This window comes from Gracilinanus agilis, chromosome 2 (assembly GCF_016433145.1).
Source record: "Gracilinanus agilis isolate LMUSP501 chromosome 2, AgileGrace, whole genome shotgun sequence".
NCBI classification, from domain to species: Eukaryota; Metazoa; Chordata; class Mammalia; order Didelphimorphia; family Didelphidae; genus Gracilinanus; species Gracilinanus agilis.
Window position 1 is genome coordinate 367486778 of NC_058131.1, and position 16847 is coordinate 367503624.

General features: G+C 37.5%; 1 protein-coding gene across 1 annotated transcript in view; it reads left to right on the top strand.

The window, feature by feature from the left end:
* Positions 1-16847, top strand: part of LCP2 (lymphocyte cytosolic protein 2) — a 79800-nt gene that overhangs the window by 50250 nt on the left and 12703 nt on the right. The window contains exons 7-14 of the mRNA XM_044664455.1: positions 4633-4831; positions 5700-5785; positions 6684-6750; positions 6833-6916; positions 14180-14205; positions 14300-14319; positions 14424-14516; positions 16233-16263. Coding sequence (XP_044520390.1) covers positions 4633-4831; positions 5700-5785; positions 6684-6750; positions 6833-6916; positions 14180-14205; positions 14300-14319; positions 14424-14516; positions 16233-16263 — 606 coding nt within the window. The remainder of the gene's footprint in view (positions 1-4632; positions 4832-5699; positions 5786-6683; positions 6751-6832; positions 6917-14179; positions 14206-14299; positions 14320-14423; positions 14517-16232; positions 16264-16847) is intronic.

The window sequence follows — 16847 nt, forward strand, 5'->3', positions numbered from 1 at the left end:
TCAGTTTCTGTCTCTAATCCTCTCTCTCTTTCTTTTGACATTCACACTTTGCCTAAATATTAACAAAGGATATTACAAATTCTCTTATGCTATTTTATATGCTGTTGTTGTTTAGCCACGTCTGAATCTTCATGACTCCATTTGGGGTATTCTTGGCAGAGACACTTGCCATTTCCTTCTCCATCTCATTTTATAGATGAGGAAACTGGGTCAAACACAGTGAAGTGACTTGCCCAGAGACAGACCACTAGTAAGCATCTGAGGTTGGATTTGAACTCAGGAAGATGAATCATTCTGACTCCAGTCCCAGTGTTCTATCCACTGTGCCAATTAGCTGCCCAAGTTATCTTATGTACAATATGACAATTAGGTGAATTCAGAAATAACTGAATAATCAGACCCAAAGAATAGTAATTAGTGGTTTGATGCCAAGTTGGAGGGAGGCCTCAAGTGAAATGCCACAGTGATCTATCCTTAATCCTGTGTATATCATTAAATTAAGGACATGGATTTGATGCCTATAAAATTTACATATAAAACAAAGTTAGAGAGAGATAGTATCTTGGATAAGATTAGGGATTCAAGAATATCTCAGCAGGCTAGGATGGAGAGCTGACTTAAATAGGATGAAATTTAATTTAATGAAGATATACATAAAGTCCTAAAGTTATACTGAAAAAATTCTGAAGTACAAGATGGGGTATACATGGCCTGATAATAGTACTTGTCAAAAAAGAAGATATGAGAGTTTTAGTGGTCTGAATCATCCACATGACACGGCAACCACAAAAGCTAACACAATCTTAGGCTATAATCTATTATTGGCCTTGTGTCTAGAGAGAGAAAGATAATAATCAGGCTGTATACTATCATGGGCATACCAGATCTGGGGGATTATGTTCTATTATGAATATAAATTCAATATGTTAGAGATAAGGTACTATACAAGAAGCTGGTATGTGCATCACAAAGACAAAAACTAAACTCTCCCTGTTCTCAAGGAACTTATAGTCTCCTAGGGGAAACAACCTTTACAAGTAATAAGTAAATAAAGGATAACCTGATAAATAAGGAAGTTTTAGCAGCTTAGGGATGTGATAGCTGAATTTGAGCCATGAAGGAAACTAGTAATTCTAAGAGCTAATAGTAAAGAATGAGTGAATTGAAGGACTATATGGAACAGTGTTATCAAAGGCATGAAGACAGATGAATATCAAGTTTGGCAACAGAAACTAAACCATTTTGCCTGGAACATCAAATAGGAGAAGAGTAATATGAAGCATCTCTGAAAATGAGGGTGAAAGCCAGGTTGTGGAAGACCTGAAATGTTTGGCTTAGGATTTTGTGATCTATCCTAAAAATAAGAGAGAAGCATTGAAGATTTTTTAAGAATAAGTAGGGGAGGAACAAATTCAAGCCTGAGTCTTGGAATTATGAATTTGACAACAATATGAAGGATGGATTTAAGGAGAGACATTGGAAGCAGAAAGATAAATTAGGAAAATATTGCATTAGTCCAGATGAGAGGTGAACTAATGTAGTAGTTATGGGAATGTAGAGGAGATTGAAGTGAGAAATGTTGTGGAAGTAAAAATCCATAAAATGTAGGAAATAATTTTATATGGGGATGAATTAAGGAAACCTCCAAGGTTGTGAAAAAAGTTATTCCCTTTATATAAAGAAAGAATTCTGGAAGAAGGGTGAACCTAGGAAGGAATGCCATGGATTATATTTTAAACATGCTGAATTTGACATCCAGTTGGAGATAACCAGCAGGCAGTTGATGATAGGTAACAGGAGTTTGGGAGACAGAGTCAGTCTGTATCAGTGGTTCCCAAACTTTTTTGGTCTACTGCCCCCTTTCCAGAAAAAAATATTACTTAACCCCCTGGAAATTAATTTTTAAAAAAATTTAATAGCAATTAATAGGAAAGATAAATGTGCCTGTGGCCATCACCACCTCCCTGGATCGCTGCAGCACCCACCAGGGGGTGGCAGCACCCACTTTGGGAATCACTGGTCTGTATGTATAGATTTGGGAATAGATAATACTTGAACTTATGGGTCTAATGATAGCACACAGAGAGGAGAGAGAGAGAGAGACAGTACAGAAAGAAGGAAATGGGATGATGTCTTCAAGATACTTGTGCTTAATGCAAAGCCAGTGAATGATGATGAATCAAAAGATGATGAGAAACAAATAGCCCAACAGGCTAGGAAAAACTAAGAAAGAGCAATGTAGATAAGGGTAGGGAGAGTGATGAATACTACAAAAAGCTGCAAAGAAGTAAAGAAGAGTGTAGAATGAGGGGGAAATGGTACTAGTTGATGGTTATCTCAGACAGAACAGTTTCAGTGGAATAATAAGGCCAGAAGCTAGATTTTCGAGGCATTGTAAAATGAAAGGAAAGTGAGTAAGTTCCTTGAGAGCAGAGACAGGCATTCTTTGTCTTTATAATCTCCAGCAATTAGCTCAGTGCCTGGTCCAAAGAAGGCACTTAATAAGAGTTTGCTGATTAATAGAGGAAATGGAAGAATTAGAGGGAACATAATAACTGTCTTTAGGCTTTTGAAGGGTTATCATGTGCAAGAGCGATTAAGACTTGTTCTACTTGACTCCAGAGGGCAGTGACTAGAAGTTACAGCTGGGAGGTGTACTGAAGTTGATTTTAGCTTCATTTTAAGAAAAAGCTTTTTTAAAATGGAAGCTTTCCAAAAGTATAATGACCTGCCTTAGGAGGTAATTATGATAATAATAAAACCAGTTACAACACTGGTATTAATAATAATAATAACCAGTATTTATGTTGCATTTTAAAGTTTACAAAATATTTTAAATCTATTATCTCATTTGATCCTCACAGCAATTCTGTGAGGCCATCCCCATTTTAGCAACAAGGAAATCAAGCCTAAAAGAAGTTAAGTGATTTGCCCAGGCTCCTAAAATAAGTGCCTGGGATTCCTCAACTTCCTCAAAGTCCAATACTCTATCTATTGCACTGCCTCACTTTCTCATTCCACTCTTCCTCAGATTGAAATTTTTTATATCCTTGGAAAATTGGCCAAGATATGTTCTGAACACATTTTCCATGCCCCGTTCCAGCACAGTTCTCTGGGGTCTTAGTGAGGGTAGGTCTTCAAAGAGGGATTTGGCTCTTACATACATGAGTTATTGTCAGGGTTGGATTAACCAATTTCTTAGATCTCCCTTATGTCATCTCTTACATTCTGTGAATCTGAAACCTGGAGATCATGCTCTCCTGACAGCAAAGGATGACTGTAATATGATTTTATGCAATTTAAATTTCCATAATATTTGAATATGATGTGTATTATTGCTCTTATTCTTTCAACATCACAAGTTTTTCTTATTCATTTAAATTTGTTTAGGATATTTCAGATACCATTCTCTAGATCCAAGCCATAGTGAATGACACTCTCATGGCCAATTTTATATAGCTAACCTAAGCCATACTTCACCTTCATCCATCTTCTTGCCATCAGCCCTCCCATATCTTCCAGTCTCTTCATGCATACCCTGCTTCCTTTCTCTTCCTCTATAATCTTAATTGACTCTATCCTACTACTGTTTCTGGAAAAGGCACATCAATCAATTTCCCTATGAATTAACTTACTCTTCCTGGAACTTTCCAGAATGCTTATGTGTTGTCTTTTCCTATTAGAATGCAGTCTTTTAGAGGCCAGGAATTATCTTGCTTTTCTATTTGTATCTCTAGCATTTAGCATCATGCTTGACACTTAATGAATGTTTCATCCTTTCTTTTTATGATTTAATCTGTAACATCCTCAGTATTAGCACTCTCTCTGTTTAGTGCTGATAATAACACAGTCATACCTCTTCACCTTATTGAATTCTTGCCCAGATATTCCATAGTTCCTCCACAGAGGGCCTATTTGACAAATGAGAGGCCTTCCATTAATTCTTTTAATAATTTGTGGATATTCGTGCAGTATTTTAGTTATCTATATTTTCTCCATCATTCTTACCACATGACCAGTCCCCGTCCATTTCTGGTTGAATTTTTTTAAAAATATTTCTCACACGTAAGCAATTATTCCTAAAAGATCTAATTATAGCCACCATTTATAACTAACTAGGGATACCTTTGGGTCAGCCATAGTTCTAAGTCTCCTAGAATCCTAGTAACAAAAGATTCTTAGCCTATTAGCATCAGTGGAAGATATTCATATTACAAAGACAGAATTTTGCATCAGTGAATAGCTTGGGATTCTTAAAAGTGTTGCATAATTGCCCAAATGTGATTTATTCTTTCCCTATTCATATCTGGCTCCAGTTCACTCATGTGAGACACATAGCCAGAAGAAAGATTTTCAAGCTGAATTTCCCTCTGTTTAGTGAGATACATTTCAGTATTCACCAAGTAGTTCGGTGTTCTCTCTACCACTTTGTGAATTTTGAGATGATGAAAATGAGGTCAGCTGTACAAGACTATGGGAAAAACTTTCAAGTCCTGTCTCATGTTTCTACCAAGAAATTATGCAAAGATGATGTTCATAAAGATTTAATAATGATGGGATAGTAGGCAGATGGGTTGGTTCTGAGTCTATAAGTGTAAAACATCCATTGCCATCATTGTCATATATTGGCAGGATGAGGACGATGACTATGAAAGCCCAAATGACGATGCTGCAGATGGAGAGGAAGATGGAGATTATGAGTCTCCCAATGAGGAGGAGGCACCTGCCCTAGAGGATGATGCTGATTATGAGCCCCCTCCCTCCAATGATGAGGACACCATGCAGAACACAATCCTTCCTGCCAAGCTCCCTTCTGGCTCCATGTACATAGGTAATGGGTTTCCTTTTCCTGAATTCTGGCGAGTAGAATTAAGACATCTATTAAGTTCTTCATTATTATAGAAGAGAGAGTATGACAAAGGAGATTGAGCGTGGTGGATGGAGAGTATCCACCCCTTGGAATAAAAAATACTTAACTTCATCTTTGAGACACACTAGCTATATAAATATGAGGAATCATTTATTCTTTTAGTACCCCACGTAACTCTTTAAAATGATGAATCATAGATGGATTGCCACTCTATATTGGAGAAAAGCATTTCCACACCCAGAGTTCCCTATACCACTGATATTCTTCTCAGAAAAAAAAAGAAAGTAAATCTAGTAGTCCTGTCATTAATCCATTTTGTGACTCAGCCAGGTTATTCATTTTTCTTTCCCTCTCTAGCTTTCTCCCCCTCTACCATTCCATGGTTCCTCAGCTTCGTGAGAAGCATAGTGGATAGAGATCTGGCCTGGGCACTAGGGAGATCTTGCAATCCTGCCTCTTTCATATGCAGGTTGTGTGACTGTGGGCAAGTTTTTTTTTTAATTTCTCAGGGATCTGAGGCAATTCTCTGACTACAAATTGCAAAGGAGGTATCAACTTGCATACTTACCAAGAAAAATTTAAGGGGAACCCTACAATAATGAAATTACTGGTCTAATTCATATTCCTTCATGCTACTCCAAGACCCTAAGGTCCTTTCCAAAATATGCAAATATAAGTATAGAAGTTGCATATGGAAGACAAGGGAACCCAACTGGGCTTTCAGGGTCACTCTATTTCATTTTAAGGAGCTGTTTAGCAAAAGTTATTATTCATTGCTTTTTTTCATTTTATTGTGTTTTCTCTAAGACATTTTTTTCGTTCCCTTCAGACAGGCCCCTAACTGGGAAAACCCCTCAACAACCTCCAGTTCCTCCTCAGAGACCCTTACCAGGCATTGGTGGCAGAAACAATACAGTAGGTTCTCTTTGCTTTTAACTGACTTCATCTTTATTCTGTTCCAAAGGTCTCCTTAGCCTTAAGTAAAGCACAAATCCCCTACTGGGTCACAATTTCTCAATATTGAAAATGAGTGGGAAAATTTACCTTAAAATAAATATAAATAGGACCAGCTTAACATAATAATAATATATGGGGTTGTCTATATGACTTGTTTTCAGGTCACCAGGAAAGTCCCTAGATTCTCCTTACAGATTCCTCCATTTCTGGCTGATGCCTGAAATTCCTTTTTAGAAAGAGATAAAATTCAGGTGGCTCAGAGGATAGAGAGCCAGGCCTGGAGATGGGAGTTCCTGGGTTCAAATCTGGCTTCAGATACTTCCTAGCTGTATGACCCTGGGCAAGTCACTTAGCCCCAATTGTCTAGCCTTTAATGTTTAATTTAATGTTGATTCTAAGACAGATGGTAAGGGCTAAAGAAAAAGGAGCTAAAATTTTTCACACTTCAATTAAATAGAACATGAAATGTATATATGCATTTTAGGGGAAAATCATTTCCTCTCTATAATTCTTGTTTTTATCATCTGTATAATTGGACTAGTTAAATCTAAGTGCCCTTATCATAGGTATAAAGTTCAAAAATCCTATGATTCTAATTAACACAGTCTTGTTAACTACTTGAAATTCCTACTGAGGTACAAATGTCTGGTAGGAATCCTTGAAAGGAGATATTAATGGGGACATTGGAAATGGTTGAAAGATAGCTGTTTAGATGACAAATGGGAGAACAGAAAGAAGATGCTAGGTTGAAGACAAAGTCAAATGTCAGCATGAGCCTTAGCTTAAACATAAATATAAAACTTTCCCCTCCCTCTGCCTAACCCCACAAATGTTACTTGTCTTCTTTTCTGAACAGCCTCCTCATCTTCCACAACCCAGTCATGAAGAGCCCATTAGAGGCAGAAACCATAGAACACCCAACTGTAAGAACAAATCCTTATCTCTCTATTATCCTTTTCCAGTAACTAGATCTCTCTGTTTAGCTGATCTCTGTTTTTCTTTCAGTCCCTGCACCATCCATAGACAGAAGTAAAAAACCCCCATTGGATCGTACATTGCCTCAATTTGAAAGAGAGTCTTTGGCAATAGGTGAGTTTATGTCATGTGTTATCGATAAAAGTCCTTTCTACAATTCTATATACCTTTGATAGGGTAAAAACAGACTCGGGTCAGAAGTCAGGAGATCCCACTGGGCTCTTTGTCCAGTCTCTGACACTAAGTGGTCTTCACTAAATCACTTCCCTTTCTAAGACTTGGTTTCTTCCATTGTAAAACCAAATTGGGTTAGATTAAATTTAATTTAACAAATGATTTGTTGTCATTTAATCATTTTCAGTCATATACAACTCTTTGTGACCCCATTTGGGATTTTCTTGGCAGAAATACTGAAGTGGTTTGCCATTTCCTTCTCTGGCTCATTTTACAGATGAAACTGAGGCAAACAAGGTTAAGTGACTTACCCAGGATCACACAGCTGTTAAGTGTCTGAGGCCAGATTTGAACTCAGAAAAATGAATCTTCCTAATTCCAGGCCTAGCACTCTGCCCACTAAGCCACCTAAATACTCTTAACATACAGTTACCAAGTAAGTACCTAATAGGCAGCGAGGAGGCACAGAGGATAAAGTATTGGCCTTGGATACCTATCTTTGAATCCTGCCTCAGATATTTACTGACTGTGTGACCCTTGCTAATCACTCAACCTCTCCCAGCTTCAGTTTCTGCAATTGTAAAATGGGAATAATAATAGCATCTATCTCCCAGGGCTGTTGTGAGGATCAAATGAGATAATAATTGCAGAAGGCTTAGTACAGTGCCTGGCACATAGAAAACACTATCTAGAAAAAAACTATAAATATATAAATATATATCTATATACACATATATATTAGCTATGATGATGATGATAATTGGTGAGTTTTTAGAAAAGTCTTAGAGCCATTTAAGCCAATAAACTTCAACATCTCATATATAAAGCATTTTGCAAACCTCGAAGTCCTAATACATGCTCACTCTTATTATATGCTTACTCTTACCTCTGATCTTAGAATCAATACTGTGTATTGGTTCCAAGGCATACAAGCAATGGTGGATAAGGGCTGGGCAATGGTGGATAAGTGACTTGCCCAGGGTCATACAGCTAGGAGATAACTGAGTCTAGATTTGAACACAGGACCTCTAGGATCTATGCCTGGCTCTCAATCCACTAACCTACCTAGCTTCCCCTCTACTCCTCTTCCTAGAACAGAAGTTCTCAAAGGCCATGTAAATTTATTTTTGTCTTTTTCTCCTGGCACCTAGCACAAAAACTGGCTTATAGTAGGTACTTAATAAAAAGTTTGTTGAAATAGTATTCAATTGAACAATGTTGGTTGCAGTGAAAGATGAGATGAAGGTATGGATGTGAGATATGGCAGAAATACAATCAACAAGACTTGTCAACGTATTGGATGTGGGGAGTGAAGTAGAGGAAAGTCAAGAAGTTATGATCTTAAGTTTCTAGAAAAAAGGTGGCATTATCTATAGAAATAGAGATTTGAGTTGGATAGGGGGAGATTTTGCAATTGTGCATTTACTTTTAGCCATACTGAAGCCATGACAAAGCAGTTGGAAGTATAAGCCTGAAGCTTTGGGGAAAGGAAGCTACATTAGGGGTTCCTTCCAGATGTATCATTCCATGATTCCATGATTCTGTCCTCTCTAGTTGAAAACCCCTGCCAGAGATGGTTGTCATCTCTTCTTTCTTCAAGCCTTCAACTCTACTTTCACTCTCGATTTTAGGGTGCACGTTTGGTCTTGCTTACTGTTTGACAAAATCCCTCTCTGCCTTCTCTACTCCTCTAAACTTACCACTTCATTAATCTTCCCCACATTTCCCTTTGTCCCAAAGTAAGAGGATTTCCTTAGGGATAAGGCTAACTCCTTCACCTGTGCTCCTGATCCCCATTCTTATTTGTCTCCCCTCTGATTGTGCTTCATCATACATCCCATTTCTCATGCATCTTCTTCTTGTTTTTAAACCCCTACCTCATATTTTAGAACTGATACTAAGTACTAGTGCCAAGGCAGAAGAGTGATAAGGGGAAGGCGATTGGGATTAAGTGACTTGCCCAGGGTCACACAGCTAGGAAGTGTCTGAGGCTATATTTGAACCCAGGACCTCCTATATCCAGGCCTGGTGCCCTATCTACTGAGCCACCTAGCTGCCCCCCTCATGGATCTTCAGTATCCCCCTCTCTGCTAATGCTTTCATTTTTAACTTGCAAAAATGATTAGGTATCCCCAAGTAGGGGGCAGAGGGGAATTCTCCCATTGACCTTGCTATCTCCTCAAAATATAGTTCTTATTCTTTTCTCCCCATAACTACTAAATACAGTTTTAGAAGCCTCCCATTGTTTCACTTCAATTATCTGTAAATTGGCTTCCATCTCCACCATCCTGCTAGATGATTCACTGGCAATTAAAACTCAGTGTGTCCAAAATTGAATTTGTTACCTTTCCCCCACTTTATCAAGTTTCAAGACCATTTTCTCCACTTAAATTTTCTCTCATGGTACCATCATTCTCTCAATCATCCAAGTTCAAAATTGGTCATCTTTGACTCTTACTTCCTTTGTCTTCTTGCAACCAATTGCTTACAAGATGCTGTCCATTCTATCTCCACAATATAACTTGTGACTCTCCACTCCTCCTTACCACTCATGGAGCTCCCCCATCTTACTTCAGACCTTCATCACCTCTGGCCAGGATTATTTTGTCATAATATGCTACCTTTTCTGCCTCTGATGAATCCCCTGTCTAATCTGCTCTTCACATCTTCCTAACGTATTGTTCTGACTGAATAGGTTACTCCTCTACTAAAAAACCTTCAGTGACACTCCACTGATTCCCAAATAAACTAAACAGTATCCTGGCATCCAAGGCTTCCACACTTTATCTCCACCCATCTTTCCAACCTTGTTTTAGTTAGCTTCTCTTCAGGTCTATTTGGGGTCCCTGTTTTTTATCCTCTTTTCAACTTTATGTCTTGAATGGAATATTTGGAATGAATGAATGAAAAACATGAGTTAAGTGCATACTATATGTAAAGCATTGTCTAAGCGTTGGCTATACAAATAGAAAAATACAAAAATCTCTTCTTTCAAAGAGCTCACAATGGGAAAGAACATATATGAGTGGTTTTAGCTGAAAGTCAATGAGAAAGGTTGGTGGTCCTTAGGGTACAACAAAGCAGACAGTAATGCATCTTCTTTCATATAATTTCCATTAATAAAACTATATCCCAGAGCAGCTGGTTGGTTCAGTGGATTGAGAGCCAGGCCTAGAGAAGGGAGGTCCTGGGCTCAAATCTGGTCTCAGACACTGCCTAGCTGTGTGACTCTGGGCAAGTCAACCCCCATTGCCTAGCCCTGACCACTCTTCTGCCTTGGAATCAATTCACAAATCAAACACAGGATTGATTTTAAGGATGAAAGGTAAGGTATAAAAAATAAAATAAAACCATATCCTCTTCTGATGTTAAACTATTTGATGGTGCCAAAGACTTTGGCATCTACAACTTGATTTTCTAGGGCTGTGCTATCAAGGAAGCAGGGGCTGTAACTCCTGCAGAGGCAGTTGCTTAGCTTCCACATGGATTACTTCCTTGGATAATGGCTGCAGACCAAGTTGGAATCGATGCAAAAAGAGGGGAGAGGCTATTATTCCCCAGGGCTGATAGATAGCTGGTGGTTAGCAGTTGATAGAAGTGGAAAAAACAGTTGGTCCCTTCTCCAAAGATCCATTCCCTTGGATGAAGCCCCATTTCTGACCATTAAAATCTTGACCTTCCTTCAAAGCCCAACCAATGCATCAATTTCTCTATTATTTTCCTGCTCTTCCCAGGTGAAAATGACGACTTCTTGCTCTTGAATTTTTTCATAGCACTTTGTCTGAATGTACATTTTACAATATTTAAAATTTGCAGTATTACATAATTATTTGTACATTTATTCCCCAATCAGATTAGAATATTCTTGATGCCAGGGAAAGTCATTTTTCATCTTCCTATCTCCAGTGTGCATAGGGATTCATACTCAATACACATTCAATATATATTTGATTCATTTACTTAAACTCTGTGGGACTGACAAAACTAGTGGACGGCCAACACTCTTCACTGTACTTGAGAAAATGGTTCCCAAATGAGAGCTATAGCCTAAGTACCTAAGGTTTCAAACATCTTGCATGGACTCTAGCTATTATGGTTTAATGGAAAGAAAACTGGTTCTGGATTTAACAAGATTTTGGTTCAAATCCTACCCTTGACAGTTATTAGCTATATAACTTTTGGCAAGTCACCTAACTTCCCTTGGTTCCATTTTCCTTCTCTAAAAATGAGGGCGTCTAGCTAGATGGTCTCTGAGTTCCCTTCCAACTCCTGAACTATCATTTCATTTTTTTAGCCCTACCCTACTTGCTGTCATTTCCCACTTAGCTCATAGTTATGCTGAGGCATTTAAAGAAATGATGATGAATATTTTAGTTTGCATGACCCTAGGTTGGGGCTACAGAAATTACACTACAGGTAAGAAGGCAAGTTGATTTATCTTCAAATGCAAACTATCCTCTGAAATAATTGAACCCATAAATGATTAAGCAATGACTTTAGATTCTTACTAATCATTTCCTTACAAAAATAGCTAACTTTCCCAGGAAGTTGTTCTTGAATAAAAACAAAACAAAACAAAACAACTCCTATCTAGTACCTAAACCAGAGGTTCTACCCCCAGATTCCTACCTCGATATTAATGTTTTAGGTATGCAAATATCTCCTTCAAAATGTAAAGTCTTAGAAAATGAACTGCTGACCAGGAACATGGGCAAATCAAAAGACTTTTAATTAAAACTTATTTAGGAGGAGCAATTAGGTGGCACAGTGGGTAGAAAGCCAGGCCTGGAGTCAGGAGGAACTGAATTCAAATGTGATGCATCCTAGCCATGTGACCTTGGACAGCTCACTTAACTACAATTTCCCAGCCCTTGCTGCTCTTCTGTCTTTGAGTTAATACAAGGAGAGAAGGTAAGGGTTTAAAAAAAAAACAAACAAACAACTTATTTGGGTCACAGGGTACAGGCTATATCAGTTTCTGTTCATTTTTTGGTATCCTTGGTATGATGTCCTTGGCAAGACTCATCTAAATTAGAAAACAGATTTTATGAAAAGAAAAAAGAATCATAGAAAAATAAGAAAAAAACAAGCTAAATGAAGCTCTAGGCATTTGGCTTATCACTCTGAGGTCCTGAAAGGTCCATTTCCAGTGCCCTGAAGCCCTGGGACTCCATTATTCCAGAACAAGGCTGCTACAGCCTTTGTACAAAATAAAAAATACCAAAGAAATTTCACTGAATGGTTTTTTAATATGCTAATCCTAACCATCATTCTTATAATCCCACACTTATCCAGAGAGCCTGCAGGTAATGGAGAAGTAATTTCCTGTTCCAAAAGAAAACCAAATTTGAACTATGCAAAGCATTCGGAAATAAAGTCTGCTTAAGGAAACAAAGAAGATAAAAGTCATACTAAAAATCATATTGGTTAACTCAGTGTAAAAGCTGTTCTTGCCTTGGGAGCACAATGCAAGGGAACATTAGGTTGGGAGTCAGAGGACATAGACTTGAATCCTCACTTATTATTTTTATGGCCTTGGGTCTACATCTGCTATACTACTCTATCTAGACCCCACTTGCTTCATATGGAACACGAAGGGATCAAAGGTTGGGCTTTCCAGCTCTGTCATTCTAAGATGCTATGATGCAATGGGAAAATCAAGATTGCTGCCTATAATGGCATAACTTAAACTCTTCACTAGATCTCTCAGAAGCAAAGAGCAAACTATTTTTCTAAATCTGATTTTTTTCCTGAGGGAGATGGAGATTGAAGAGAAGGAAAAGGGTAGGTGGGAAAAGAGGAGATAGTCATTTCTACATTTTTAAGGATAAAATTGCTAGGGTTTTTTGTTTGTTTTGGAGGGGTTTTTTTTAAGTTCTTTAATTCTACTTTTACATTTTTACCATAGATTTTAGTAAAATCCTATTTCCTTCCTTTTCAGCAGAGAAAACTTTTTTTACTTCCTGTTTTTAGAGGGAACTAGAAAGTTGGAAATTCTATTTTTAGGGAAAGAATGTGTAAATAATGGAGTTAGTGCTGCTAAAGAATTTTTTACTTGCCTGGGTATTCATCATTACAGACATGAATGGATATATTGAAGATATGGACAGAAAAAGAAAAAAAGGCTAATCACAGATATAGAGCTGGAATGGATTGTAAAGGTCATAAATTCTAACATTCTTCATTTTACAGGTGAAAATTGAAAGAAATGTGTGACTTGTGCAAGATCACACAAATAATAAGTAGCAGATTCAAACTCAGGTTCTATAACTCCAAGTAAAGGAATGAATGAAGGAAGGAAGGAAAGAAGGAACAAAGGAAGGAACAAAGGAAAGAACAAAGGAATGAAGGAAGAAAAAGAAAGGAGGGAGGGAAGGAAGGAAGAAAGAAAGAAAGGAAGGAAATGCTTGTTATATTTATGAATTGTTATGTACAATATGAAAAGGAACTCCAGGAACCTCAATATTCTTTGCATTCATATAAAACTATGTGTCCTTGGGCAAATCAGTTCTCTCTAGATTTCAGTTTTCATTTTTATAAAATGAAAAAGTTGGATGAGATGACCTTGAAGGACCTTTCTTACTTGTTTCAAAAGCTTTTTTTTAACCTGATAATGTGATTTGGTTCCAAGGCAGAAGATCCATAAGGGCCAGACAACTGGGGTTAAGTGACTTGCTCAGGGTCACACAGCTAGAAAGAACCTGAGGTCAGATTTGAACCTAAGGCCTCTCATCTCTAGTCCTGGCTCTCAATCTACTGAGCTATCTAGCTGCCCCATCTAATAATTTTAAATTGAAGGAAAATACTTATATTCTGGAAGTCTTCATAACTACGTGTTGTTATTTTTCACTTGTGTACAACTTTTCATGATTCCATCTAGGGTTTTCTTGGCAAAGGTACTGGAATGGTTTGCCATTTCCTTCTCCAGCTCATTTTATAGAAAAGGAAACTGAGCAAACAGGGTTAAATAACTTGCCCAGACTCATGCAGCTAGTAAGTATCTGAGGCCATATTTGAACTCATGAAGATGAATCTTCCTGACTCCAGGCTTGACACTCTATCTATTGCACCAACTATCTGCCCCTCACAAGTGTGTAGTTATTAGAAATGCTTGATTATACATTAGAATATTTCTAGGATTCAGAGTTAAAGAACTATGAATTGAATTCAATCCATAATTTTTTTTTCATTTGTAATTTGCAGGGAAGAAACCACTTTTTCCTGACAAGGTAAGATATCCCTTACTCTAAGACAACACAATACATATTTATCCAGTGGAACTTGCCAAAGATTCTAATATAATTTTTATTGTTTTTTTTTCAGCCTTCAGCTCCTGCATTAAGGTAAGGAGAAGATTTGGGGGATTAAAATGATACACACTGTTGAACTCTAACTTATAGGATTCAGTTGATCTTCTTTAATACATCTGCTCTCTTAAATACCTCAGGACTGCTGGTGATCACTTACCTAAGATACAAAAGCCTCCTTTGCCACCTGGAGAAAGACCTGAGAGAAATTTTAAGAAGCCACCTGTACCAAAGTAAGCTTATCTCTCTAATAGAGCATGAGAATCACATAATTGAAGATAATTTAAAAAAAACATAGCTGAGTTACAACCAATGACATTTAAAGAAAATAATGGAAGGCATTTGGTATTAAATAGCACGGTTTCACGTTTGGGAGTTTAGGAGTGTTCTGATTCCAAAAGGTATTCAGTCATATCAATCATTTCTGACTCTTCATGATCCCATTTGGCATTTTCTTGGCAAAGATACTGGTTTGCCATTTCTTTCTACAGCTCATTTTATAGAAGGGGAAACTGGGGAAAACAAGGTTAAGTGACTTGCTGAGAGCCACACAACTAGTAAGCATCTGGGGCTGGATGAGTCTTCCTGGCTCCAGGTCAGGAACTCTATACTCTATTGTACCAATTGGCTGTCTTAACTTAGATGGGGATTTGGAGAGATGAAGACAAAGATGAAAAAGAAATCCCTGACGGATAAACAAATAGTCTTAATTGAGATAGTAAGAATTACTATGCTTACATTTTTCTCAGAGTATTTCTAGCAAAACACCATATCCACAGTTCCTGAGGACCAATTTTCACCACCATTTTATCTTCCTATAGTGGTAGAAATAACTGGGATATGTTTACTCCTCCAGTTCTCTATAGGAGCCTTCTCCACTGTCCAACTTGCAGTATCTTAGAGCATATTTGGGTGGTTTTGTTGTCCTCATTTGTTGAAGAGAAATTTTTGGCACATTTTCCAGGGGAAGGAATGTTAAAGAAGAATATAGATCAGAGGATCACAGAGAGGGAAGAATACTCAATGATGAGCTCTTACAACTCCCTCATTTTATAAATGAAGTTATTAAAGAGGGGTCAAGTAACTTGAACAAGGTCAGGAAGATTTCTATAAGTGTGAAGAAAATTTTGGCAGAGCTGAAGCCCATGATGTTTTCTGTTTCCTAGTCCAAAGCTGCTTCTACGGTCTCAGAGCAGCAATCTCCACTGAATGCAGATGTCAGCAACAACTTTTAGGCAGCTGGTATAAAATTTGTTATGCTGCAGGGTTGCTCTGGGAAAACCAGGCTAAGCCAGTGTAGAAAATCCCCTGTGCAGCAGCATTTTCTTAATTTCTTCCCTTCACAATATAAGGGAACATAGTCTTGGACTTAACAGTGTTAAGGAAGGAGAGTGCTGATTTTTAAATCTTTTCAATTGTTTTGAGGGACATCTTTTCTGTGTTGCTTGTATGCCCTGGCCTAGAAGTCAGGTTGCTTAGTTCTGGTCTTCACTCTAACACTACTAAATGCTTGACCTTAGGCAAATCACCTGACATTTCTTTATATAGGTTTTCTCCCCTAAAATAAGGTGGTTAGATTTAGATGATCTTTAAGGTTCCTTTCTAGCTCTAACTTTACATGATTCAAATTCAATACCAACTATAGATATGGTTTGCTGAATAAATAGCTTTTTTTGCCCATTATTTCCATTGATAGCTAAAAAGAGGATTTTCTTCTTGTGGCTTATGATGTTGACAGAAAAATTAATTGCTGCAACTCTCTTTACACACCAATTCCCTACATCCTTCCTTCTCCCAGTGGTTTTATTTCACATTTTAACTAATTTTAAATGGGTTAGCTTTTTGGTGATTTAAACTTAAATATCCTAAAACAAAAACTTAATGATTCAAATTTCAACCAGTTCCATGGGGGATGAAGCTAATTTTTTTTCTTCCTACTTCATTTTCAGACACGGATGGGTAGCAGACAGAAGAGGAGATGTAAGTACAAAGCAACTTGCTGTCAATATGATATGCAGTAAAATATACCATAAGTCATTGGAGGGTAGGGTTTGGGGAGGGCAATCAGTCCATATGAAACAACACAAGAGAATCTCCATGATCCTAGGCCAATTGTCCCAGTTTTCAAGATCTTTGCTATGCCCTCCTGACTTCTGGAAATGCCAGATATACAGCTTATGCCAAGGTCACCCAGAGAATGATTAATTTAATTAATCAATAAATCAAATTTTATTGGATGCCTACTATGTCCCCAGGCTATGCTTCATACTGGGTGGTGGGAAAGGGTCATGTACAGAATATTAAGTCAGTATCTCTACTGTCAAGTAATAGACAATCTATTTGAAGAGACAAGACAGAGGCACTTAAAACAATTAAGGATCATCATCAGATTTAACTAATTAAGTTCTGCATTGTGATACAATTATTCTGGGTGTTAGAAATCAATATGTACTAGAATAGTTGTCTTCAGTTACCAAAGGGAAAAAATAGTCAAAATACTGTTTATTTAGGAAACCATATCTTTAATTGCTTTTGAATTAGAATCATATCAAGTTTGAGCTAGA